The sequence below is a fragment of the Lepidochelys olivacea genome (genome assembly GCF_965140295.1).
Source record: "Lepidochelys olivacea isolate rLepOli2 genome assembly, chromosome: 1".
Lineage (NCBI taxonomy): Eukaryota > Metazoa > Chordata > Testudines > Cheloniidae > Lepidochelys > Lepidochelys olivacea.
The window spans coordinates 108,611,236-108,636,640 of record NC_140411.1 but is presented as its reverse complement, the minus strand read 5'-3'; the positions used below and the strand labels follow the sequence as shown (position 1 = coordinate 108,636,640).

The 25,405-nt window shown below is 40.8% G+C and overlaps 1 protein-coding gene across 5 annotated transcripts in view; it reads right to left on the bottom strand.

The window, feature by feature from the left end:
• Positions 1–25,405, bottom strand: part of MYO16 (myosin XVI) — a 637,262-nt gene that overhangs the window by 511,510 nt on the left and 100,347 nt on the right. Inside the window, exon 1 of one of the 5 annotated variants that reach the window (XM_084616856.1) lies at positions 17,189–17,525. The exons of 2 other annotated variants lie outside the window; for them this stretch is intronic. In XM_084616856.1, coding sequence (XP_084472982.1) covers positions 17,189–17,216 — 28 coding nt within the window. In that variant the 5' untranslated portion in view covers positions 17,217–17,525. Of the gene's footprint in view, positions 1–17,188; positions 17,526–25,405 lie in introns of those variants that run through there. 2 more of the 5 variants (XM_084616855.1, XM_084616852.1) reach the window with 2 other exon arrangements.

Below are 25,405 nucleotides of genomic sequence, written 5' to 3'. Positions count from 1 at the left end.
CACTAAGGAAGCATGGATAGCTGACACTTGTGCTCTCGTGTCCCTCCACGCGGTGACCTTCTTCCCGCCCACACTCACAGTTTCCCTCCGCTCCAAGGGTATCTGGGAGGTATCTGGGCCTGCGGACCTCTGGTGTGATCCCGGTGCAATGAACTGTAATCTGTTGGGGTTCTTGGGGCAGTTGGCCTTTACATGCCCCAGCTCGTTACATTTAAAACATCATCCAGCTGACGGGTCACTGGGGCGAGGTGGGTTGCTGGAGAACGGGGTGGTGGGACGATAAAGTGCCTGGAGGGTTCTTTGGGAGGTAGGTGGAGCTTTGGGTGGCCCTCGGTAATAGGGTGTGGTCTGGGGTTGTCCCTTCTGATCTCCGCTCCAACTGCGACCAGTTTTCTTCTTCTCGGCCACCTCCACCCATCTGGCTCCAATCTCTCCTGCCTCGATTACAGTTTTGGGTTTCCCATCTAGGATGTATCTTTCTATTTCCTCAGGAACACCCTCTAAGAATTGTTCCATTTGGATTAGGAAGGGCGAATTTACTGGAGATTCAACACTTGCTCCTGATATCCAGGCATCCCAATGTTTCACAATGTGGTAGGCATGTCGGGTAAATGACATGTCTGGTTTCCACCTTAGGGCTCTGAACCTCCGACAAGAATGCTCGGGTGTTATCCCCATTCTGACTCTCGCCTTGGATTTAAACAGTTCATGCTTGTTCATATGTTCTTTAGGCATTTCAGCTGCCACCTCAGCTCAGGGTCCAATGAGCTGTGGCCTCAGCTCTACCATGTATTGGTCTGTGGAGATGCTATACCCAAAGCAGGCCCTTTCGAAGTTTTCTAAGAAGGCCTCAGTATCATCACCTGCCTTGTAGGTGGGGAACTTTCTGGGATGGGAAGTGGTACCTGGAGAAGGATTGCTAAGGTTTGTTGGTATATTTTGCTGAGTCTTTACCTTCTCCATCTCCAGTGCATGCTTCCTCTCTTTTTCCTTCTCCTCCTTCACATGCTTCCTTGGCTCCATTTCCCTCCTGTGGGCAGCCTCCTGTACCTCCTTCTCCAACCCCATGAGTTCTGTTTTTCATGTTCCTTTTGTTTTTCCTCAGCCTGAAATCTGGCTAATTCCAGCTTTTGTTGAGCCGTGGATTTTGTCATCCTAACCTCTCTGTTTTTAACTAACTTTACACCCGAGGTTTAGAAATAAAATAAACAAAACTTGGCTTTAAAATATTGCTTGCTGGAATAGGATACCTATTTTCTGATAGTGATTGTCAGCCTACAGAAAAAGACAATTCCCTTTGTCTCTGCTCTGGCCCCAAATCAAAGCAAAAAACCTCCAACTGCTTGGAAACCTGCTTACCAGCAGCCTAAAGGAAAAAAAAGTCCTTTTCAAACCAGTGCTCCTTGTAAAAAAATTAAAATCCTAAAAAAAAAAAAACCCAACTCTTGCCACTTTTGTCTCCAGGCAAATGGGTAGAACACGCCCCCCACCCCGGTTTACTTTTAGGGAAAAAAAAAAACTGTGGGTTGGAAGACTCTGAATTTCCCTGCAGGAGTTAAGTACCCTGCCTCCAGGCAAAGAAAACCTGCAATTCACAAAGATAATCCCCTTTTGTCTCTGCTTGGCCAGAAAGCAGAGAAAAAACTAGCTGCTTTCCAGCAGCCCCAAAGGGAAAAAAAAGAATTTCCTTTTTAAAATCTGTATTTATAGTTCAAAAAGTCTCAAATTGATCTCAAAATGATTTCAGGTTAATCCCACCACTCTGCCACCATGTCAAGGTTCCTCCCCCACTCTGAACTCTAGGGTACAGATGTGGGGACCTGCATGAAAACCTCCTAAGCTTACTTTCACCAGCTTAGGTTAAAACTTCCCCAAGGTACAAATTAATTTTATCGTTTGTCCCTGGATCTCCACTCACCACCAAACTCTAACTGGGTTTACTGGGAAACGTAGTTTGGACACGTCTTTCCCCCCAAAATCCTCCCAACCCTTGCACCTCACTTCCTGGGAAAGGTTTGGTAAAAATCCTCACCAATTTGCATAGGTGACCACAGACCCAAACCCTTGGATCTGAGAACAATGAAAAAGCATTCAGTTTTCAAACAAGACGACTTTTAATAGAAGTAAAGAAATCCCTTCTGTAAAATCAGGATGGTAGATACCTTACAGGGTAATTAGATTCAAAACATAGAGAATCCCTCTAGGCAAAACCTTAAGTTACAAAAAAGACACACAGACAGGAACAGTCATTCTATTCAGCACAGTTCTTTTCTCAGCCATTTAAAGAAATCATAATCTAACACATACCTAGCTAGATTACTTACTAAAGTTCTAAGACTCCATTCCTGGTCTATCCCCGGCAAAAGCAGCATACAGACAGACACAGACCCTTTGTTTCTCTCCCAGCTTTTGAAAGTATCTCGTCTCCTCATTGGTCATTTTGGTCAGGTGCCAGTGAGGTTACCTTTAGCTTCTTAACCCTTTACAGGTGAGAGGATTTTTCCTCTGGCCAAGAGGGATTTTAAAGGGGTTTACCCTTCCCTTTATATTTATGACAGCTCTATTCTCTCATTTATGAGCTATGTCACGTAACCCACTGGAACATATGGATCTTGTGTGTCTTAGGTAAGAATCATTTACTGTCTACTAGCCAATCCAACAAAAACAGTGCAATGATATACTCATGCACTGCCCTTAAATGCAATGAACTATGGATTTCAAATATGTGCAAAGGATTCTCTATGGGAATGAGTGTATACACATGTACATATATATTTTAAAATATATATGTATGTGCAGATATACACACATACAATATGGAAACAGGAGGAGGTCTAAATTCAAATAGTTTGTTTCACATGCTGCCTTTCCTAAATTAGGAAGCCCTATTACAGTGGGCAGCGCTCAGAGCTGCATGAATGCATGGGAAAGGAATGGGCACAATCTGCTCATGCTGATGCTTCTTGATCTGATGACTGGAAAGCTGCTATCTCCACATGTTCTCTGCTGCTGTAGTCCTTGCACAGTCTCTTAGATGATGACACAAGAGCACACTCTGGATTCTCAGAATAAGCATAATCAATCTCAAGTGCTCTGTCCCCCCAAATACAAAAACCCCTACAAAAGGGAAACAAGCCCCATGGATTGTTTGATGGCATTGGAGTTTCTAATAGAAAGCTATTCCATAGTTGCCCAGTGACAGCAAAAAGAGGTACTAGACCATTGGTCTCTCACCCTACACCTAACCTGCGTAACTGGGCTTTGTGTAAGAGACAAAGCTGGATGGAATTCAGCACACAGTCCACCGGCACCCTCAAGATTATAATGTAGCCCCCTCTGTCAGTGCTCTTCCAGACTATAACTTCTGCCCTTCTGGTCCCATATGCAGGGGGTGTTGGGCGATTGGATTGGTTAAATTAGGGATCCTATAGTACCCCAAGCACATCTCCAACAGCCCAAATCTAATTAGTCTATTTGGGACAAGGACAGAAGCCTCTTAAGGTATCTCTACACTGGCACTGTAAACCCAGCTAATGGACCTGGGAATCACAGCCATGCTAACGTGTCCATACTTCACTACACAGACCTTTTGACTCAGGTCTGCAGCTTGACCTTCATCCACACTGCAAAACGATAGGGCTTGTACCCAGTCACAGCAGGACTCAGGGTCTAACCTATCTCTCAGCAGGCTCCTAGGACTTGGATCCTGAGGAATTCCTGACCCAAGTCAGAATGTTGTGTATGTGGATGGAAGGGAGGCTTGGGTTCAAACCTTACCAGGTGTAGGGTACAGAATAGATATAGCCCTATACAACAAGCAAAAGCAGTGAGGGCCGCACCACCAGTGTCCCTGCCCCTCTCCCCCATCAGTGAGATTAAAGTGGTGTAGTGTACTGTACTGCAGGTCAATAAATTTCACCCAGAGAAGAGGGAATTTTAGGAGTAATTATCGGCTAAACTACATGAAGGGAGTTTAATGGGCATTAATCTAATTCCCATTGGACAGGTATCTGAATGACAAAAAAACACCAACATCCCTTCTTGCCAGATTTATATCCATATTTACAGTGCTCAGATACCAGTGGTAAACATGGTATATCAATAGACAATACAGTGACCAGATGTCCTGATATTAGGTGCTTTGTCTGATATAGGCAACCTATTACTTCTCCCCATCCCGATTTTTCACATTTGCTATCTGGTCACCCAGACAAATCAGCAGGCAGAGAAAAATCAGTAAAGAAGAAAAACCTAGCTGCTCTCAAAAGGAAAAGATGTTTGTGCCTAAAAGAGATACAGAATTTTTAAAAGAACAGTTCATTCATAATTAAACATTAACGCCGTCTGAGTGTTCAAGGTATAACGACTTCAAGTTATTTGATCAGAAAACAATGGTCAGGTGAACTGCATTAACCTTGGCAGTTTAATTTTTCTCCTCACATTTTTTCAAATGTTGGTTTAAAAAAATGGTTAGAATAAAAAACGTGAGCAGACTGAGGTAGATTTTCATCTTTTACAGCTTTCTTCAGTTACTCTTGGGCAAGTGCACCCTGTCACAAGAGTAAACTGGATTCTAGGAGGTAAGTAGTGGACATTACATGCATAATTTGTTAGATTAGCACATCAACATTTGCTGTGACTTTCAAAGCCTCTGCTGAAACATGGTTTTGGAAGCTCTGGCTGGATTTTAATGTTTTAAATACCTCTAAAAATAATTAGATCATCAGCAAATAAAAATTAAGAAGCTTGAAGCCTGAAGTTCCAGTGGAAGCACAGAGGGTCTGGGCTTGCAGTAAGAAATCTTAAAGGATAAGAAAGAAGGGGGAAAGTGACTGCTAGGAAGTTTCTACTTTTAACCTAGACAGTTATCAGCTAGATCTCTGGTCTTTTTTGTTGTTGTTGTTGTTATGTTGGTCACACTGGGAAAACTATGACGTTTCAACTAAACTGAATATACGGAATGTTTTCTAGCATTCAGTAAATAGAAAAGACTTAACACATTCATTTGTAATGCACACTGTCAGATGCAGAAAAACAGATCCCTCACGCACTGCAGAAATATTCCCAGGCATTTCAGAATGTTACATATGAATGGTTTGTAACAGAGGCTGAAGACAGTCAGAACTCACATATGTAATCAGGCTAAAACACTGAGATAGGTGGCTGCCATGGGTGAGTTTGTAACTTTGAAGGATGAATTAATATGCATGGTGATGGGAACCAGAAATATTGTTGCTGGGCTAAGATGCTGAGTGAACCCACACTAAACTAAGGAAATTGAAAAAGTTGAATCAAGAAGGGAAAATGCTGCCCAGCAAGAGGCAGAAACAGTACCTGCTTCCCAGCAAAGAAACAATGGAGCAAACAAAAACACACAGGAGAGATCAAAATCAGCACAGAAGCATTTCATCATAGAGCTTCTCAGATGCCACTATTAAGACAGCAAGCATGGTAGGGATCAAGAGAAGTGTCCAGGACACGGAAAGAGCTGCAGAAAATATAAGGAGGAGGAAAAAAGAAACATTTTTTACAGAAGCCTGCAAGCAGCAAAATAAGGCACATATGGTTGAAGACAAAGAAGATTTTCAGTATCACGCATCACATAAGAGCAGAAAAAACCAAAAGGAAAACTGTGGTTCCGAATTCTGAACATGAAGACTGGCAAGCACCCAGGAAAGAAAACCCTATGCCAAATGGATTATGGTTCTATATGCAATCTAATCTTTTAGAGAGATTATTGCAAAGTAAGACGAGTATCAATAAAAAAGCCTAGTTAACAGTACAGCCGACATAGACAAAAATTCTATGACAGTTCTAATATACAAGCCTGATGCACAGAATGGATAAGACAGAGTCTGTTAGGGACAAAATCACTTTAGAGGAAAAAAGATACTAGAGATTCCCATGACATAGTGCTTGGGGAGTGCTACAGCCCACTGGGATATTTGGATATGGATAGAGACCTCTTTAATGTTTTAAATTAAATAAATACTAATGGGAATTCTGTGATTATGGGATACTTTAACTTCCCGGATTATAGGACAAGTGTTACTAATAATAGTAGGGCCCAGATTTTCCTGAATGTGATAGCTGACAAATTGCTTCACCAAATAGTTGCTGATCCAACAAGAGATGATGCCATTTTAGATTTGGTATCGATGAGTAGTTTTCACGAGTGAGGATCTCATAGGAGAACTGGTTGTATAGGACAACCTTGGTTTGAGTGATCATGAGCTAATTCAGTTTAAATTAAATGGAAGGATAAACAAAAATAGATCTGCAATTAGGGTCCTTGATTTCAAAAGAGCTAACTTTAAAAAAGTAAGAATTAGTTAGGGGTGTGGACTGGACCAAAGAACTCCATGGTCTGAATGAGGAGGCGGCCTGGAATAACTTTAAGTCAAAGTTGCAGAAGCTATCTGAAGCTTTTTCATTAGTGTATGAACACAGGGAAGCAGGACTGTGCTTAGCCTGTCTCTAATGAGGGGGTCACCCTCAGCTAAAAGGACCTCGTTAAGACAGGGGCTCAAATACCTGTGAAAAGTAAGTGGAGCCCTGTGAAAGTAAGTGGGGTTGGGACAGGTGTCCTAGCCAGGAGGTGTGGACCCTCCCACAAGGGTCCTCCCTGGACTGGTTTAACCTATTCCCACACACACATACACACACACTGTTCAAAGAAAGAGCTAAATAGGCTTCATTAGGAGCCTCTTTGTTATTTTAAATGCTCAATCTGAGCTGAAATCAGTTGTGGTAGGACTGTTTTTCTTGCCCTGCCTGCTAAAAGCTGAAAATTACTAAGAGACTAATGTGCAGAGGTCACAACAGAAAGGCAAGTGGCAGCAGAAAGTGACTGACAGTCAGCTGGCAGCAAGAGACCAGCAGGGCAGCTGGCGGAGAGGGCCAGAGCAGAGGCCCTCAGAGAAGTGCGGTGATCAGCCAGCAGATGGCTAGCAGAGACGGGTGGCAAGCGAGTGCCTGAGCAGCGGAGTGAGTAAGGTGCTTCTTTACTGCCCACCCCAGTAAGGCATTTGGCACAGTTCCACATGGGAAATTATCAGTTCAATTGGAGGAGATGGGGATTAATATGAGAATTGAAAGATGGATAAGGAACCAATTAAAGGGGAGACTACAATGGGTCATACTGAAAGGTGAACTGTCAGGCTGGAGGGAGGCTATTAGTGGAGATCCTCAGGGATTGTTTTTAGGACCAATCTTATTTAACTTTTTATTACTGACCTTGGCACACAAAGTGAGAATATGTCAATAAAATATGCGGATGACAAAAAATTGGCAGGTATTGCCAATACTGAGGAGGACCGGAATATCATACAAGAAGATCTGGATTACTTTGTAAACAGGAGTAGTAAAAATGGGATGAAATTTAATAGTGCAAAGTGTAAGGTTATACATTTAGGAAGCAATAACAAGAATTTTTGCTATAAGTTTGGGATTTATCAGTTGGGAGTGACAGAGGAGGAGAAAGACTGAGGTGTACTGGTTATCACAGGATGATTATGGCCTTAGACTCATACACTTTAAGGTCAGAAGGGACAACTGTGATCACTGAGGCCTTGTCTACACTACAGGGGTAAGTCGACCTAAATTATTCAACTCCAGCTATGTGCATATGAGTCTAAGGCCATGTCTACTCTTTCTAGGGATTGACACTGGTGTGATTGATGCAGCGGGGGTCAATTTAACAGGTCTAGTGAAGAAGACCCACAAAATTGACTGCAGAGCACTCTCTGGTCAACTCCTGTACTCCACTGGAACAAGAAGAGTAAGGTAAGTCAACGGGAGAGCATCTCCCGTCAATGCAGCGCAGTGTAGACACCACAATAAGTCAACCTAAGCTATGTTGACTCCAGCTACGTTATTTAGGTCGACTTACCTTACCTTGTGTAGTGTACACAAGGCCTAAGACTTATCTTTGATATAGTGTTCAGTTCTAGGCAGCAGTACTAAACTGGAGGCAGTTCAAAGAGAACAGCACAAAGGGTTATACAGCCTGCGGGACTGATTTAAGAAGAAAAGATTAAAAGTATTAAATATGTATAGTTTCAGTAAGTATTAGCTAAGGAGGATCAAGATAACAGACACCAATTTGAAGGGTACAAACAGCAAAGAGGGAGAGAAGTCATTTACCATAATGAAAATTAGTAGAGTTAGGAGTAATGGGTACAATTTAATGAAGCAAAATTTTAAGATGAGTCAAGAAAAAACTCCATAGAGTGAGATTTCTTAGCCTGTTGAATGATCTCTCATGGTAAGGGGTGAAAGCCCTTTTCCTTGGCACATTTAAAAACAGATTGGATAAAAATATTAATAAAGATACACTAGGAAATGATGGGCTGGTGGGTTAAAGGGCAAGATGACTTCCTAGTTTTCAGTCTCTAGATTCTCTGAACCTGGTTCTCATCTGCTGTGGCCCTTTAATGCCATCATACAGCAGATGGAGGCGGACCCCGGGGAATACCCCTGGCATAAGGGAATTCTCCACTTGGTACTCAGTAGGAAGAAGAGCTCTACTCTCTCCTCAATACCAGCTCGCATTGTAGGGGTACATACTAGGTGTAAAGATCAGGGGATGTGTGGGGTTTGGCTGGAGTGCAAAGTGCTCTGGCTATTCTCAGCTGCCCCTTGGATTTTTATGAATGATTGTAAGTTACAGTAACCTTTAAGCTGCTCTAACTTAAATCATGAGGGTAGGCAGGCTTCCAGATACCCTGATAATAGAGGATACAAAAATGGCTTAAAACCACCTCCTCAATCCTCCTTCTCAAACTTCGTTTGTGCCAGTGGGCATATGATTCTCTAGCATGACAGGATATGACCCTCTTTACAATGGACACAGATGATCTCCATATGACAGTTCATAATGATATGAAACAATACACAAGGTATTCAGGGACATAACAACAACAGACATGAACTATCACGGGGAATCCAACAATAAACCCTATGTTTGTGTATTGTGCCATCCTGTCCACATTTCCTGCCAGTTCCATTCCTGTAAAACAGCAAGAGATTAAAACTGACAAATTCCCAGCTCACTGAATCACCTTATGGAGCAGGAATTTTGTCAAATTTAGACCCATGCTACCATGCAAGAATGGATGTGCCACCATGCAGACAGCATGGATGTGATGGCCAAACTTGCATATGTACATCTGCAAATCACAACAGACCAAACAGTCTGTCTTTTCCACTGTCATGCCAAACAGCTGGAATTTTAATACCGTAACAAAAATGCCCATCCAAATATTACAAGAAAATCTGTTACGGTGTTAAAATAAATACACACACACACACACACACAGAGAGAGAGGAAGCTATCTACTTTGACAGTGTTCTTTTATAGGTATGTGTGTAATCATAAAACAATCAGAGTGGCCATTTATTTTGTTTCTGACCAAACTAAACCTGCCTCATTCAGTATCGACACAAATGCTATTTTCTTTGGAATCAAACTAGATAATCCTTTTCACGGTATGAGTTGTTTTACATATCTGAAGTCATACCACAGAACTTGTTTTTTATACTATTGTTTACTTTCTAAATGTATAGCTAATTCTCCTCTGGTTTTAAGGTAGATCTACTGTGTAATGGCAGGTCCCAATTACAGATTTCAGTTGACAGATTTGGGAAAAACAGTATTGATCAGTGCCTCAGCTTAGGTATGCAAAAAATAAAACCTGAAACTTGATTTAACATTGTAATAAAAATGGGTTATGTTTGTACCATTTCACATTCAGAAACATGGAGATATGCTATGCCATTTTCTGTTCTTGCAGTAATCTTTGCCTCAAAAATGTGATATCAGAATCTTAATGATTCATGCATGCTGTAAGAAAGTATGTTACTTTGACCTTTACAATTGTCTTTCACTTTATCTTCTGGATAGTCATATCTCTTTGCTGTCTACAGAATCACTACCCTGCAAGGAAGACATAAGTAGCCTGAATACCAAAAAATATGAGGTTTATGGGGTTTTAAGCATATTAAAAGTACATGTGTCAAGGTTCCTTCCCCACTCTGAACTCTAGGGTACAGATGTGGGGACCTGCATGAAAACCCCCCTAAGCTTTTTTTTACCAGCTTAGGTTAAAACTTCCCCAAGGTACAAACTATTTTACCTTTTGCCCCTGGACTTTATAGCTGCCACCACCAAGCGTCTAACAAATATAAAACAGGGAAAAAGCCTGCTTGGAAATATCTTTCCCCTAAAATCCTCCCAAACCCGACACCCCCTTTCCTGGGGAAGGTTTGATAAAAATCCTCACCAATTTGCATAGGTGAACATGGACCCAAACCCTTGCATCTTAAGAACAATGAAAAAGCAATCAGGTTCTTAAAAGAAGAATTTTAATTGAAGAAAAAGTAAAAGAATCACCTCTGTAAAATCAGGATGGTAAATACCTTACAGGGTAATTAGATTCAAAACACAGAGAATCCCTCTAGGCAAAACCTTAAGTTACAAAAAGGCACAAAAACAGGAATATACATTCCCTTCAGCACAACCTATTTTATCAGACATTTAAACAAAACAGAATCTAACGCATATCTAACTAGATTGCTTATTAGCCCTTTACAGGAATTCTGACCTGTATTCCTGCTCTGGTCCCAGCAAAAGCAACACACAGTCAGAGAGAACTCTTTGTTTCACCCCCCCCCTCCAGTTTTGAAAGTATCTTGTCTCCTCATTGGTCATTTTGGTCAGGTGCCAACAAGGTTGTCTTTAGCTTCTTAACACTTTACAGGTGAAAGGATTTTTTTCTCTGGCCAGGAGGGATTTAAGGGTGGTTAGCCTTCCCTTTATATTTATGACAACATGGTATAATCTTTCACAAAAAATGCTGATGTCTCATGCACATTTTAGATTTTACAATGGGAATACAAAATGACAATGATAGAATATAAATCTATTCTGGGCATGACTGTGGTTTGCATGACAAATGTTACACATAGAACCTATTCTTATTTCAATATGGATTTTGAAATCCTGTGATTTTCAAATGTCCAACTAGTGGAAATTGCTTCTCTTACTGTTTATTTCATGCTGTACTTAGCCTAGTAAAAATGTAATAAATATCTTCTCTTTTAAATCTGCAAATGCTTTTCTAAGCAATGAATTGCAATTGCAGGCAAAAAGTGTTATACATACACTCATAATCTCTCTCTGTCTCTCTCTCTCTCTCTCTCTCTCTCACACACACACACTTTCACCGATGTGTGCCTAATTCATATTTATTCATCTCAATAAGCATTCTGATTTTCAAAAGCACTGAGCACCCGACAGCTCCCATGGAAGTCCATGGAAGCTGCTGGGTGGTCCACACTTCTATAAAACTTTTCATCTGAAGATTTGCAGAAGTGCAAGTATCATAATGGCAGTATTGCCAACCCAAAGCATTAAAAAATCCTGAGTTAGCTAGCACCTCTTCAAAGTATTAAATTTGAGATTCTTTTTATTTCTGATGTAGAGAAAAGCTAGAAAATATGATTCCAACCATGAAGGCTAGAAATTTCCTTTCTGAAAAAGAGGGAAAGCTGAGATTCTCTCATAGTCATATAAATCTAAGAGCTGGAGAAATCACCCAACATTGTGAGAGTCATGATAAAATTGTGAGAATGGGCAACACTGCAATTAATTTCCCTTGTATATCTCCTCCTAGCAGGGTTGCAGAAGTGCTGGGGTTAGAGGAAGAAAGCAGTTAGTGGGTGTAGTGCTGCCTGTAGCCAGCGCTAGGGGAGAGAGGAACTTTTGTGTTCGACTTTGTTGAATTTAAAACAACGTGGTCTTGCTTCATTCAATCAGATACCCACAATGCTACCATAATGCTAGTACTGACTAAAGCTTTCCCCTCTTTTAAACCACTGTTTTCACTTCTTATAAACTTACATTTCTTTAGCTGTCAAGGTGGGATGAGAAGTCCTTTGTGTTGCATTGTTATCTCTTTTCAATGTTTTTCATTTACTGAATGCCCAGAGCATTAGCTTGACACCCAGAGGTTTTTTTTTATAACTATGAAACAGACAGTATTTCCTCAGCCTTCCTACCCTCACCATAATTGGTGGTCAAACTGAACAAATAATTTGCAATTAATAGCTCATTCCAATATTGTGAAGATGAAGATTCAAACATTGTGAGTCAGATCCCACAAAATCATGATTGTTTTTAAACAAGAACTTTGGGGTTCACTTTATTGATCATCTGGTTTCTGATCCTTTAGAGTGTGCTCAGTTCATATCTTCAAACCTGCATCCATAAGGTCTAGAAATTTGCCTTATTTTTAAATAGAAGCTGAGTCTTCTCTTTCTTTTCCAGTGCCTTTACAAGAGTGTATGTGTAGACACAAAGACACACATACACACACACACACACGGTGGCAGCCTACACACAGCGAATATGTCTCAATTTTCTTATTGGACCACCCCTGGAGAGGAATCCCCTGCCACCTCTCCTAATCTCAGCAGCAGCTGACAGTTTCTCTCAGTCCTACTAACCATCTCATTTCAGTAATACTCGTAACCTTATCCCAAAGGTCCCTCTGTCACAAGCATGTCCAAGGAAAAGTAAGTTTTCCCTACAGCCATACTGTATACATGACTTAGCTCTTTTACTGTGGAAATAAACTGTGGCACTAGAGTTAGCTGACATGATAATGATATTGTAAGCTACAGTGAAGAGAGGTCTAGTGGGTAAAGCCCTAGTCTAATAGCCAGGAGACCTCACTTCTATTCACAGATCTGCCATTGACCAACTGTATGACTTTGGACAAGTCATTTTATTTCCTTGTCCTCTGTTTCCCCATCTGTGGTGTGTAAACTGTAGAACATGTCATTTTTGCGGCACATCAGATATAATGGAATAAATGAATGAAATATTGGCTCTGGCTCAACCCTAGAAAGAGAGAAATCACATTAGTAGGAACAGGAAAAAAAAGCGCTGAAGAATTTGCCAATTATTTAACTTCACGGTGATCAAGGGCATTAGACCACAATGTCAGCACAGTGTGAAGCCTTTGGTCATCACTGCTCCTGGACACACAGATTGGTGGTTAGGAATTCCTTCCATTTTAGACTAACCAGGAAACCACACTCTTCCTTTTCAAATCAATCTATCAAGAGTCACACTTTGTACTTACTCAAATTAAGAGATTACAACTCGCTCTACTGAATGGAACCAGCACAAAAAAGGCTGAAGTTGTTGCAGCATGTAGCAGCACATTTCCTAAGCAACAACAGCTGACAGGAACATCTCACACCTGTGCTTCACAAACTGCACTGGCCCCCCATTCACTATAGAACCGAATTTGAAGTACTGATTTTAATCCACAAAGAATTTTTTGGATTGGGGACTGACTATTTCAGAGACCATCTCACCTTCCACAGCTTTCCCACATGGCTTTTTCTGTTGGCATAGCTACTGCTTCCCATGGAGGCAGGAGTTATTAAGCCAACAGGAGAGCTCTCTCCCATTGGCTTAGAGCAGCTTCACTAGAAACACTCCAACTGCGTCACTGTAAATGATGTAGTGTAGACATAACTTGTCACACTTAACTTTTTAACACATAAAAATATACAACTAAGGTTCCTAGCAGTGGAGACAAAGCTAATACTTATTTTATCTGAGAAGGGAAACACCAAATTATGAAATATTAATTTTTTTACATATTAAAGGCAAAATCTCTTGTAACATGTCAATTACTGTGATTACTTTTCTCCAGCTGAAGCTTCTTTCCACCTTTTTAGATAGTAGGTGGGAATTGGGGACTAGATGTCACAGGCAGTTACTGCACTACCTTTGCACCTTTGGAAAGCTGGGTTCAAATCCTGACTTGTCACCAGTAAAAATGAATAGGAACTCTTCCTAGTTCCTGACATAGTTCCTGTAGGCTGTGTGATTTGGCCTGAATGAAAGTCTCTCTCTCTTGCACACACATACTTAAGTGAGATAAATTATTAAAACAGAGATGTTGCAGCAAGGGTGTGACTAGGTTCTGATATTCATATCTGCTGGTCATAATTTTTGCATATATTGATTTGAGCCAGACCCTTAGCTGGTGTAAATCAACTTAGCTCCACTGACTTAATTGGTATTTAGGAAACAAAGTTCAATGTATATTATGAGATTTGTGTTAGAGCTACGATATCTGAGAGAGTGTAGAAGCAAGGTGCTGCATAATTTGCAAAATTATATTAATTTTACAGTTGTAGGTCATACTATTCAGCATGAGAGAAGAATGGCACCCAGCAGAAAGCAGATGACATGTAGTATTTCCCCTCTAACACTGTTCTCTCTGCCAGGGATGGAATGTGACTCACAATAGCAAATAGCCAAACAAAAAACGATATAGCAACTGTCAACAGGAACAACGACAGCTCTAAGCAGCAAAGGTATTTCGTTACAAAATCATAAGGCCAATAGTAGTGGTAGCATGAGCTGTTCAAGCAGGCAGAAAGGAATAATGGGTTTGGGACTTAGAGTGTAGTTTTTTGTGGTTTTTGTTTTTCATTTTGCTTTTGTTGGTACTTGTGTTAATTTTATTTAAAGTACTGGTTATGTGCTCCCTACCCTATGGAAGTGGGGGCTCACGATAGTTTAGCTTAAAACAGCATGATGGCAGACAGCAATTAGGCACCAGTAACTGCAGTGGCAGGCATCAGCATTGGCAGCCCTGGGCACAATCTGGGCAGAATGCAGAGACAAAGTGGTGGAGTGAATGGCCATGTAGTGTGTGTTTGGATGAAATCATGGATTACATCTCATTTTCACAGTCTCCCAATGACAACAGTGCATTTAATTAATGTAGGAATAGCCAGTAAAATACACTAATGCTACTGTGTCTGTCCAGTAAGAACAGAACAGCATTTGCCCTCCTACTCTCTTCCTTTCACCTCTCAGTCTGCAGTGGCTCTTGACATTTAGTTCAGAAATATAAATTACAAAAAAATGCCAAAGCCAAACAAACAGCACGAGCAGTTGCTAATATGTTGGCTTATCTGTATCCATAATTTTCATTTTGTAAAACATTTCCCCTTTTCCAGATCCCTACAGAAACTCAGAATGAGCTCTGTACAAACATGTTCTGTCTAGTTCTCTCTCACACACAGAAGCCAGCAGCACGATGGATAAAACACATAAGTCACAGAGGACAAAGTCAGACTCTAACCACTGATTGGTTAGGATGCTTTCCCAGAACCTGAGAATGATTGCATTGTCAGTACTGCCACCCTGTCCTCTCCTCTCTTCTACCCTAAACCCATACCTATGCTCTGATCCCAATTGTCTCCTAGCCAAAAATACCCAAACCAAAAGAAAAAATAAACCCAGCAATACAATTTGGGATATTAGGTTGCAGAGTGAAGAGTCATTATATTTGTCTCCTCCTCCCCAGTTGCAGACAGAGGTGAAGGTGCATTTCTAAAGCTATGTGGAGAAGCTAATGTAATAAAAGGCATTATCACTGCTCCAGGCAGCACCCATCACTTTCAAAAGTCAAACATTGAGGAGGAAAATTAAAAACATTTTATGTGGTAAAATACGGATTTACTAAGAGAGAGTTTATTAATGCAGCAAGGCATTCAAAATAATAGAAAATAAACCGTACTGTTATACATTCCCCACCACCCACCCCATATTTTCTAGTCCTTCATTGCTGTCTCCCTTGTCAGTACACCTAAGCTTCCAAGAATCCATCATTTGCCTACTCACCTCTATAAATCCCTATTGCTTTCTTTGAATTCTATTGATCACAGAATCTAGAAGTCTACTTTCAGAACTCTTCTATAGCTATATAGTCCATAAATTTCATTATAGGTTATAATTTCATTACAGGTTAAATCCACAGCTATACTATTAGTAAAGAAATATCACAGTGAATAAAGGCAAATCAACAATATAGTTCTGACATCTTATAAATGTTTTGTTTTGCTGCAAAAGTCTCATGATTAAGCCCCCATGTCAAAATCCACAAACTGATTATTAGAAATCTTTATTAGAGTTATACAGAAAGAGTAAGTGATCTGTGCTCATGTGTATGGGCAGGGAATTTAAGTTTGTAAGTCTCATTAGTAACAGGGGGCCTTATACATAAATGCCACTGAATCTACATGAGAGGAGACCTGAATATTTAATTTCTCCTTGAGTTATAAAAGATAGTTTCAAGGTACCTTAATTCCATGCCAAGAACACTGAAGAATAACATTCTTCATTTCTTAACAATAATACACTATTTTAAAAATAGTTCCAGGAATGGCCTTCAGTGCACTTGTGTCAACAAAGACTATAATCCAGCAAGAAAACCTCTTTCAGCAATTGTCCCATTTGTCATTACAAGACAGTGACATTAATACTAGAAGAAGTCTGAAGTTTTCAAAGTCCTTCAGTGGAAAATATCCAGAGCCAGCAAAGCAATTATGGTTGTTTGGAATAAAATGTAAAATGATAATTTCTTAGTCTGCTGTGACACCTATTATTTCCATTCACACATCGGATTTTTTTTTTTAAGAAATTAATTAGCTCAGAAAATACTATCAAACCTGCAACTATGAAAAAAGCACACCCTTGTTAAAGATACCAAAAAGAGATGATAAGATATTGCTCTGCACTGAACCAATACACTTAGATCCTAAACAGACTCTTTTAGACCTGCAGCATGCATGATTCAAGGGTACAAGTTTATTTTTTGAGTCTGTCCCACAGAATGGCTGCATTTTGCAGATTGCAATACTAGTGGGGGGGACATAGAGGATTGATATATAGTAGATGATGTGTTTTAATTATGGCTTTATTTTCATTTTTATTAATCCTGTTGGGTACCAGAGACAGGGCTGTCCTTGAAGGTACCCATGACACAGACCTATGTCTGAGATGTTTCCTGTCTTTGGGTGTTTTAAACAATGACTGTTTAAATATATAAATAAAAGAAGTTTGGAAAGCTAATAATATGGGCTCTAGAATCAGAGCTGAGTCACACAGTGAAGTTCTCAGTACACAAGAGAAAGAAGAAATATTATATACTGCCTGCATATATTCACATGCAACTTAACTCCCTTCCATGACTATCAAACTGGCATCATGCAGTATCTGCCCCGATACTTTTTGCATAAGCAGTAAATACAGACACCTCACAAAACAAAACAGAGACAATTATAAAATCAAAATAACCATTTTGTTACTTACAGCACTTGATAAAATGGTAATGAGACATTCTTTCATCTCAGATTGTAGTCTTCCTACAGGTTTCAGCATTCTCTTCTGCTACAACTGTCATGCCTACGGAATACATTATTTAGAGCCTTTCCTCAGGTATCCAGTTTACCTCAGAATACGTTATTTAATGTAGCTTCTGTTCCAAGATCTTGCAGAGGCTTCTAAGTCATTCTCACCCAGCTGCTGGAGTTAAGATAAACCTCGGTGTGTCTTGAACCATGACTATTGCACGTGCTATTGTAACACACTTGATTGACACTGCTCCTAATCCCACATCCCCAGGAATAGTAAGATTTAATTGGCGTGCACTTGCAGCCACATTCTTCCAGCACTGAGGTGTGCTGCTGCACTGCGGCTCTCACAGTCCTGTCAGTTAATGGCTTTTCAATAGCTTTCAAATGGCAGCTTGATGAAACTAAGCTTGATGAGTGAGCTCGAGTGAAGTAGCAGCACAAGGGATCTTAAACCTTATTTATTCATGTTGTCTGTGAGTCAAATGTGACCAGATTCTTAGCTGGTGTTCAAATGGGATTGTTTTTAGTTGCCACCAGTTGCTGTGTGAATAGGAAATTGATACAGGTTACCAAAAATAACCTTTTAGCAACACAGATCATTTTGTCAGTTTGTTCTAAGGTGAAAATGAGGACGTAGCTCACAGCCACCTCCAGACTCTCCAGTTTGTCTGTGGGCTTGTTTTAAACTAAAAATGTTTTTGTTTGTATTCTGTAACCTGCACTTATTTTGCCACTTCTTTGAAGACTGTAGTGAATTGCATCAGTATTTATAGTTGGACTATTTCTGACTGAACTGGAAGTCAGAAGAAAGGAACTGTAAGGTTTACCAATTGAACTCATAACAAATGTATGTTTTTCTAATCATATTTTAACCATTACAATTCTAATTATAAGAAAAATGTCTAAGAAAATATAATCAGCTATAAATATACAATAAACTGTGTTAAGTGCAAATTAATGTCGATATATTTAGTTATCTGACCTCTGAATAACATGTTGACGCATACTGATGTATTACTCTGCATGTTCCGGGTTGTTTAAGGGCATACAAAAGGCAGACCTGCATTGTATTTTAAATGAACACTCAGACTCCATCACTGTTTTCACAAGCAAAACATGGACATCTGGCTACTGCCACTTGGCGAATACTATAGCAGCAGAACCTATACTAAAATGTCAACTAGTTGAATAGCAATTTTAAGAAAATTATGCTTGGAAAATATCACAGTACTTGAAGATGAGGAAAATGGTTTTGCTTCCTCTGTGCAACTCACCATTATTATTATTTCACTGAGCAAGCATCTTGCAAAGTCAATCTAATTGGCTAGCCACAAATAGAATTACTGTTTGTCTGAAATATTGTTACATGGTCTTATGCACATATGCCATTTTTAACAGATAAGTAGAGTACGGAGCAGGTCCACTTAATCAGTAATGATTACTAATTCAGATTTTATTAGCTGTCCTGTAAAGTTCTAACAAGGTGGACTGATATATCTTCAGACATCCAGTGATCAATTAGCAAGCCCCTTAGGTGAAAACTCAGTTCCTGACTAATGGCTAACTATTGCACCTCAGCTTTGAGGTGTGATCAGCATAACAATTGCTTTCCATGAATTACCATTATTTCTTTTATTCCAAAATATGTTTCTTTAAAATAAAATAAAAATAATAACAGGGATAACAAAAGGAAATACCAATAAGTCCAATAAAAAAAAACAAAGAAATTGCATTACCATGCAATCTTTCCTCCTAAAACTCAACTGTAGACCAAAAGAATCAAATTAATTCATTCTTCAGTATCTCTCTCACTCTCAATCAGTACCTGGACATTTTTGGTCCATATCTGTTTATAAAATAAATATCTATCTTATCTAAGAGTCAATGTTAGTCATAGTCCATGAGCAAATGGCAACAAATCTGACAAGAGATCCCTTTCAGCAATGATTTTGGTGGTGACATTCCTGATAGGTTCAACCATGGTATTATTGTCAAGTAGAAAGACTGTCTCTTCTAATAGCATCATGCCTCTGCCAATCGACACTGACTAAAAGCAGTAAGATTCTGTGTAAACCCTTCAGCAAGATGGATGGGAGCAGTGCCAAAAAAAGGCCTTTGTCTTGAGACATAGAAGAATTACAGCTGTGAAAACACATCAGATTATGGCTTGTGGCAAAATGTGGCAAAATGTGGCAAAAATATTAGTTGGATCTTGTACATTTGTGAATCCAACATGTTTACATAAATATTATATTTGCCAAGCCAGAAAAATAGGAAGGGCAACTTGCTATTATCTGCTAAGGATAGACAGTGTACTTGGTGCTGTAATAAAAAAAGGAGGTACAGTCTCTGCCTAAAACAGAATACAACGTACAGGGCAGATTCTGAACTCAGTCACACTGCAAACAACTGACTGACTCCAAATTTACATCAAAGTAACTGGAAGCAGAATCTTGCCTTTTACAGAGAGACACAACATGCACTAGCCTCCACTAATGATATTTCCATTTTAGATCATACATATGTTTTGCTTTTAGTGTATTAGGTGCTTACTGAATGGTTATCACTAGCTTTATGAATTATAAGGGTTATAGGGTTATAAGGAAGAATTTAAATTGAGAGGTTGATTGCCTTCCACATTGCTGGTGAGGAGGAGTTTTGGCATAAATGTGAGGGCAGTCTGGAAGACAGCACAAAAATGAGAGTGAAAGAATCATAGAATCGTAGGACTGGAAGGGACCTTGAGAGGTCATCTAGTCCAGTCCCCTGCACTCCTGGCAGGACCAAGAAAGAAGGATCCCAAAGGAGTGGTTAGGTGAGAGTCATAGATTCATAGATACTAAGGTCAGAAGGGACCATTATGATCATCTAGTCTGACCTGCACAATGCAGGCCACAGAATTTTACCCACCCACTCCTGCAAAAAACCTCTCACCTATGTCTGAGCTATTGAAGTCCTCAAATCGTGGTTTAAAGACTTCAAGGAGCAGAGAATCCTCCAGCATGTGACCCGTTCCCCATGCTACAATGGCATAGTGAAGGCAATGAGGTGGAAACTGGGGATAAATGAGAACAGAGATGTAGAATTTTGTAGAGATGTGAAGAGCCTTGAGGATGAGAAGTGGAAGCTAAAATTGAGATAGAAGGTCAATGGAACCCAGGGCAGACATTTTTAAAAGGGCAGTGACATGGTCTATCTGGAGAGTATGAAACATGACTTTAGCTATAGCACTTTGGATAGCTAGGAGAGTAAAGCTGCTTGGGAATTTTTCAACAAAATATCTGCAGTCAGAAAATGCTGATTCTTCAAAACCAAACATTTTCACAGAAGCATGTCATTTCTGATAGAACTTTCATCGCAAAGGTTTCTCAGGTCCAGGATGGAATTTCTGGATTTGTCTGGGATGTGGCAGACCCAGTTTCAAGTCCTTGCTCTGAATTAGGCAGAGCAAAGAATCATAGAATCATAGAATATCAGGGTTGGAAGGGACCTCAGGAGGTCATCTAGTCCAACCCCCTGCTCAAAGCAGGTCCAATCCCCAATTAAATCATCCCAGCCAGGGCTTTGTCAAGCCTGACCTTAAAAACTTCTAAGGAAGGAGATTCTACCACCTCCCTAGGTAACGCATTCCAGTGTTTCACCACCCTCCTAGTGAAAAAGTTTTTCCTAATATCCAATCTAAACCTCCCCCACTGCAACTTGAGACCATTACTCCTTGTCCTGTCCTCTTCTACCACTGAGAATAGTCTAGAACCATCCTCTCTGGAACCACCTCTCAGGTAGTTGAAAGCAGCTATCAAATCCCCTCTCATTCTTCTCTTCTGCAGACTAAACAATCCCAGTTCCCTCAGCCTCTCCTCATAACTCATGTGTTCCAGACCCCTAATCATTTTTGTTGCCCTTCGCTGGACTCTCTCCAATTTATCCACATCCTTCTTGTAGTGTGGGGCCCAAAACTGGACACAGTACTCCAGATAAGACCTCACCAATGTCGAATAGAGGGGGACGATCACATCCCTCGATCTGCTCGCTATGCCCCTACTTATACATCCCAAAATGCCATTGGCCTTCTTGGCAACAAGGGCACACTGCTGACTCATATCCAGCTTCTCGTCCTCTGTCACCCCTAGGTCCTTTTCCGCAGAACTGTTGCCTAGCCATTCGGTCCCTAGTCTGTAGCTGTGCATTGGGTTCTTCCGTCCTAAGTGCAGGACCCTGCACTTATCCTTATTGAACCTCATCAGATTTCTTTTGGCCCAATCCTCCAGTTTGTCTAGGTCCCTCTGTATCCTATCCCTGCCCTCCAGCGTATCTACCACTCCTCCCAGTTTAGTATCATCCGCAAATTTGCTGAGAGTGCAATCCACACCATCCTCCAGATCATTTATGAAGATATTGAACAAACCCGGCCGCAGGACCGACCCCTGGGGCAATCCACTTGACACCGGCTGCCAACTAGACATGGAGCCATTGAACACTACTCGTTGAGCCCGACAATCTAGCCAACTTTCTACCCACCTTATAGTGCATTCATCCAGCCCATACTTCTTTAACTTGCTGACAAGAATACTGTGGGAGACCGTGTCAAAAGCTTTGCTAAAGTCAAGAAACAATACATCCACTGCTTTCCCTTCATCCGCAGAACCAGTAATCTCATCATAGAAGGCGATTAGATTAGTCAGGCATGACCTTCCCTTGGTGAATCCATGCTGACTGTTCCTGATCACTTTCCTCTCATGTAAGTGCTTCAGGATTCATTCTTTGAGGACCTGCTCCATGATTTTTCCAGGGACTGAGGTGAGGCTGACTGGCCTGTAGTTCCCAGGATTCTCCTTCTTTCCTTTTTTAAAGATTGGCACTACATTAGCCTTTTTCCAGTCATCTGGGACTTCCCCCGTTCACCATGAGTTTTCAAAGATAATGGCCAATGGCTCTGCAATCACAGCCGCCAATTCCTTTAGCACTCTCGGATGCAACTCGTCCGGCCCCATGGACTTGTGCACGTCCCGCTTTTCTAAATAGTCCCTAACCACCTCTTTCTCCACAGAGGGCTGGCCGTCTATTCCCCATGTTGTGATGCCCAGCGCAGCAGTCTGGGAGCTGACCTTGTTCGTGAAGTCAGAGGCAAAAAAAGCATTGAGTACATTAGCTTTTTCCACATCCTCTGTCACTAGGTTGCCTCCCTCATTCATTAAGGGGCCCACACTTTCCTTGGCTTTCTTCTTATTGCTAACATACCTGAAGAAACCCTTCTTGTTACTCTTAACATCTCTCGCTAGCTGCAGCTCCAGGTGCGATTTGGCCCTCCTGATTTCATTCCTACATGCCCGAGCAATATTTTTATACTCTTCCCTGGTCATATGTCCAACCTTCCACTTCTTGTAAGCTTTTTTATGTTTAAGATCCACTAGGATTTCACCGTTAAGCCAAGCTGGTCGCCTGCCATATTTACTATTCTTTCGACACATCGGGATGGTTTGTCCCTGTAACCTCAACTCAAAAATCAAAAAATTTCTAGAAAAGAAAAACTCAAATGTTTTTCTTTTCTAGACTGAAGTTGCAAAGATATGCCTTTGGGTCTTTTACATCCCAGGCAAGTGCCCTCACTACTGAGCTATAGCCTATTATGGGGCTTCTCTCTCTTTGAGATATTCCAAAAAGTCTTGTTCTGATGAAAAATGAAAACAAATTTTAAAGCCTCAAAAATTTTCTCAAAACAGAATTCTTTTTTTCCCGTTAGCCCTATTGGAGAGGGGCAGGGTGAAGCAACTGGAGAGAGGAAGTTACAGTACTCATGGTGGAAAATGACCCAGGCATAAACAAGGATTTAAAATGTTAAAACAAAGGGGAAGAATTAGGATTTTTGAGATGTAGTGAAGAAAGAACCAATGGGATTTTTGCAGGCAGTTGAAACTTGGCAAATTTCAGGTGATAATTCTAATGAGTTTGCAAAACTATTCATTTAGTCAACAAAGAAAGTAGTGTATTGGTCATCTTGGATGTTTTTCTTTTCTCATATTGAGTGTTTTTCTTTTCTAGACTGAAGTTAGGCAGTGAAAAAGGGAATTCTGGATACAGGGAGAAAAACATGAACAACAGTTAGAGCTCTACCATGTGAATAACCACAGCAAACATGGATCAAACCTAAATGCACCAGCACAGTGCAGTTTCTGAATATTCAAGGATATTGACACAGTGTGTCTAAACCCAGGCCTTGATCCAGCAAAGTCCTAAAGAACATGTTGATTTCAACAGGACTAGACACATGCATAAAGCTGAGCATGTGCTTAAGTGCTTTACTGGACTGGGACCATATACTGAACTGAAATCAAACCTGATTTCAAGTGTCTTGGAAGTTCAAATGTGCTGTTTTGAACAGTTTCATGAAAATCATAGAAGATTAGGGATGGAAGAGACCTCAGGAGGTCATCTAGTCCAACCCCCTGCTCAATGCAGGACCAACCCCAGCTAAATCATCCAAGCCAGGGCTTTGTCAAGACGGGCCTTAAAAACCTCTAAGGATGGAGATTCCACCACCTCCCTAGGTAACCCATTCTAGTGCTTCACCACCCTCCTAGTGAAATAGTGTTTCCTAATATCCAACCTAGACTTCCCCCAGAGTAGCTTGAGACTATTGCTCCTTGTTCTGTAATCTGCCACCACTGAGAACAGCCTAGTTCCATCCTCTTTGGAACCACCCTTCAGGTATTTGAAGGCTGCTATCAAATCCCCCATCACTCTTCTTTTCTGAAGACTGAGTAAGCCCAGTTCCCTCAGTCTCTCCTCATAAGTCATGTGCCCCAGCCCCCTAATCATTTTTGTTGCCCTCCGCTGGACTCTCTCCAATTTGTCCACATCCTTTCTGTAGTGGGGGACCCAAAACTGAACACAATACTCCAGATGTGGCCTCACCAGTGCCAAATAGAGGGGAATAATCACTTCCCTCGATCTGCTGGCAATGCTCCTACTAATGCAGCCCAATATGCTATTAGCCTTCTTGGCAACAAAGGGCACACTGTTGACTCATATCCAGCTTCTCGTCCAATGTAATCCCCAGGTCCTTTTCTGCAGAACTGCCGCTTAGCCCGTCGGTCCCCAGCCTGTAGCAGTGCATGGGATTCTTCCTTCCTAAGTTCAGGACTCTGCACTTGTCCTTGTTGAACCTCATCAGATTTCTTTTGGCCCAATACTCCAATTTGTCTAGGTCACTCTGGACCCTACCCTCCATCATATTTACCTCTCCCCCAAGATCAATGTCATCTGCGAACTTGCTGAGGGTGCAAACCATCCCATCATCCAGATAATTAATGAAGATGTTGAACAAAACCAGCCCCAGGACAGATCCCTGGAGCACTCTGTTTGATACCGGCTGCCAACTAGACATCGAGCTGTTGATCACTACCCGTTCAGCCATACAATCTAGCCAGCTTTCTATTGACTTTATAGTCCATTCATCCAATCCATACTTTTTTTAACTTGCTGGCAAGAATACTGTGGGAGACTGTGTCAAAACTTTGCTGAAATCAAGGTATATCACCTCCACTGTTTTCCCCATGTCCACAGAGCCAGTTATCTCATCATAGAAGGCAATCAGGTTGGTCAGGCATGATTTGCCCTTGGTGAATCCATGCTGACTGTTCCTGATCACTTTCCTCTCTTCCAAGTGCTTCAAAACGGATTCCTTGAGGACCTGCTCCATGATTTTTCCAGGGACTGAGGTGAGGCTAACCAATCTGTAGTTCTCCAGATTTTCCTTCTTCCCTTTTTTAAAGATGGGCACTATATTTGCCTTTTTCCAGTCATCTGGGACCTCCCCCAATCGCCATGAGTTTTCAAAGATAATGTCTTGTAACGATGAAAAACTACCTCAAATGTAGAAAACTAGATTCATGTTAAAAAGCTATTCACTGTGTTTAACCTTCCTGAAAAAAAGATTGCTTAGTTGAGAGCAAATTTCATGTCATGTGCAGATTTATAAGGTTTGATAATGGCACTGGAGATTTTTTAAAAATCTTTTATCTTTATCTTTTAAATGTGTCATGACTGGGCATAACTAGCACAGACATTTGACTTATGATATAAACTCTTTTACAGAAAAATCAGATGTTGCATCAGATTTGCACAATTCTTATCTCCTCCCTTTCATTTGAGGAGTTGCAGGGTCACAGCTTCC